This window comes from Microtus ochrogaster, chromosome 21 (assembly GCF_000317375.1).
Source record: "Microtus ochrogaster isolate Prairie Vole_2 chromosome 21, MicOch1.0, whole genome shotgun sequence".
Classification (NCBI taxonomy): domain Eukaryota; kingdom Metazoa; phylum Chordata; class Mammalia; order Rodentia; family Cricetidae; genus Microtus; species Microtus ochrogaster.
The window spans coordinates 38,991,040-38,994,377 of NC_022022.1; the positions used below are offsets into that span (position 1 = coordinate 38,991,040).

The window sequence follows — 3,338 nt, forward strand, 5'->3', positions numbered from 1 at the left end:
AGTAAGAATAATAAAGTAAATAATAAAAACAAAAGTCAAAACTAATTTTAAAAATCAATTAATCTATAAAAAGGAAGAAAAATTTCTTAATTCACAGGCAGAGAATAATAAAAAGACAGAGATACAAGATACAAGAGAGAGGCCTTCACTACCGATCACATGCAAATTAAAAGGACGAGTAGCTCCTATATCCACAAACTCTGTAACTTAGATATAATTAACCAGCTACTTAAAAGACTGTTTTAACAAAACTGACTTAAAATCTGACCATTTGAACAAGTCTGTGTTGGTGAACCACTTAAATAAATAACCAATAACTTTCAGAAACAGAAAGCAGTAGCCCTGGGTACTGATCTCCTTGACAACATCTAATAAACATTTAACAAACAAATGATGGGAATTCTCTATAGCCTGAGATACAAGCTGGAAGACTTCTTTCTGGATTCTTCCAAGAGGCCAGAATTTTCCCAGGACCAACAGACACGTACATTACAGGAAAAGAAAAGCACAGACCGGTGTCAGTAGGGAACATAAATACAGAGTCCTCAGCACAAAGTTAGATCTCATCTAACACCAAGTAGGATTTATTCCGGATATGCAAAGGGAGTTTAGCATTCAAAAACCTATGTAATCCATTACTTTCATAGTCTGAAGAAGGGGCTGGAAACATGGCTCAGAGGTTAAGAGCATTCGCTGCTCTTTCAGAGGTCCTGAGTTCAATTCCCAGCAACCACATAGTGGCTCATAACCAACTTTAATGAGATCTGGCGCCCTCTTCTGGCATGTAGGCATACATACCAGCAGCACATTGTATACAAGATAGATTAGATAGATAGATAGATAGATAGATAGATAGATAGATAGATAGATAGATAGAAAGATAGATAGAGCTTTTTAAAAATAGTCCAAAAAAGAAAATACAGTGTTATAAATACATTCAGGAAAATTATTTGACAAATCCCCATTCATGGTAGAAAATGAAATATAAACTCTTAGAAAACTTGGAGTAGAATGGAAAATCTCTAATCTTAGTGAAGAACATGTATTAGGCAGAAACCTAAACTTCAGAAGTATGGATATATTTCTTTGCATTCATTTATTTGACAAAAAAGAAGAAAGAAAAAAAATGAGCCAGCAAGTTAAAATATTCCTAGGTAATCATAAACTCATGCTGCCAAATGAAAGAAGCCAAACTAAAAAGCCTTATACTATGGCATCTGGAAAAGGCCAGACTATAGAGACAGAGGGGGAAATCACATATTTTTCCTTAAAATACTTTTGTTTGACATATATTTGCTGGGACTATTAAGTAGATATGACTGCTGTGCAAGTTAAATCAGATGCATTGTGAAAGCCCTTAGCACATGGTTCGGGCTTCACTCTGTTGCTCTGATAGAACGCTCTAGCCAGAAGCACCTTAGAGGAGGAAAGAGTTTATTTCAACTTACAGGATGTGGTCTAATGTTGAGGGAAAACAGGGCAGGACCTGGATACAGAAACCATGGAGAAATGCTGTTAGCTGACTCCATGGCAGATTTATGCTCTGCTCGCATCCTTGTAGAGCCTTGGACCACCTGCCTAGGGAATGGTGCCTCCCACAGTAGACTGAGCTCTCCCATATCAACTAATAACCCAGACAGCCGCTCATAAACAAGCTCACATCTAAAGATAACTAGGAGAGCACCATATTTGATAATTATTAGGTATTTGATAAATATCTGCTAGATGAGTGAGTGAATTAAGGAGTAAAATGTAATAGCCCCACTTACTCTATTTTTTTATTGATCTTTATTGAGCTCTACATTTTTCTCTGCTCCCCTCCCTGCCTCTTCCCTCCCCTTCAACCCTCCCCCAAGGTCCCCATGCTCCCAATTTACTCAGGAGATCTTGTCTTTTTCTACTTCCCATGTAGATTAGATCTATGTAAGTCTCTCTTAGGGTCCTCATTGTTGTCTAAGTTCTCTGGGATTGTGATTTGTAGGCTGGTTTTCTTTGCTTTATGTTTAAAAACCACTTATGAGTAAGTGCCTGTGATAATTGTCTTCCTCTGTCTGGTTTACCTCACTCAAAATGATGTTTTCTAACTCCATCCATTTTCCTGCAAGATTCAAGATGTCATTATTTTTTCTGCTGTGTAGTACTCCAGTGTGTAAATCTACCACATTTTCCTTATCTATTCTTCGGTCAAGGGGCCTTTAGGTTGTTCCCAGGTTCTGGTTATGACAAACAATGCTGCTATGAACATAGTTGAGCACATGTCCTTGTGGCATGACTGAGCATCCTTTGGATATATACCCAAAAGTGGTATTACTGGGTCTTGAGGAAGGTTGTTTCCTAATTTTCTGAGAAATCGCCACACTGACATCCAAAGGGGCTGTACCAGCTTGCATTCCCACCAGCAGTGCAGGAGTGTTCCCTTTACCCCACAGCCTCTCCAGCATAAATTGTCATCATTGTTTTTGATCTTGGCCATTCTTACAGGTGTAAAATGGAATCTCACTTACTCTATTTTTATTTTGAGTACAGGCATAGTTTGACATCATTCATGAGACAATACAGATGAATTAACTGAAGTTATAACTTTATTTATAAAGAGAGTAAAGTAATCGGCCGGTCAAATGGTGTTTATTAAAATGAAACTGAGATGCATGATTTATGCAAAAGCAAACTTTGGTTCTCCTGTCTTTAATCTACACAGGGACCTCGAGGACCACCTGGTAATGCTGGACTTCCTGGAGAGATGGGTGTGGAGGTAATGTTTTGTGATTCATGCCAATCTTTGATTTAATATTTTTACAAAGCAAAGTGAATTAGATATATGAAGTATATGTCATGAAGAATAATTTCATAGCATTTTCTTTTATATTTAGAAAATACAACCTGACTTAAATGGCAGAAACAATGTGTAGAGATAGTTTCATACATACAAAGCTCTCCTCTAAGAATCAGTTCACTGAAACGATTGAACAAAAGGTGAAAAAAAAATTCCCTTCACTGATGAGAATTGACTTGATAGCTCTCCATTCTAGGAGGTGATGTCCTTTAGAGAATGGGGAGTTTTGAAGTCACCCTATGTACGATAGCATTTGGAATAGTAAACCACATTGATTATAATTATGCAAGCCAATCACTTCATTTCTGTTTCTTACTCTAGTAATCAAACTACACACATTACCCCCACTTCCCTGGCATCTGTGAAAGTTCTATCATCTATCTATCTATCTATCTATCTATCTATCTATCTATCTATCTATCTATCTATCTATCATCTAGCTAGCTAGCTAGCTATCATCTATCTATCTATGAATCTATCTCTATCATCTATCTATCATCTATCT

General features: G+C 37.0%; 1 protein-coding gene across 1 annotated transcript in view; it reads left to right on the plus strand.

Annotated features, from left to right (window-relative positions):
- Positions 1-3,338, plus strand: part of Col24a1 (collagen type XXIV alpha 1 chain) — a 249,016-nt gene that overhangs the window by 154,453 nt on the left and 91,225 nt on the right. Inside the window, exon 33 of the mRNA XM_026783871.1 lies at positions 2,699-2,752. Coding sequence (XP_026639672.1) covers positions 2,699-2,752 — 54 coding nt within the window. The remainder of the gene's footprint in view (positions 1-2,698; positions 2,753-3,338) is intronic.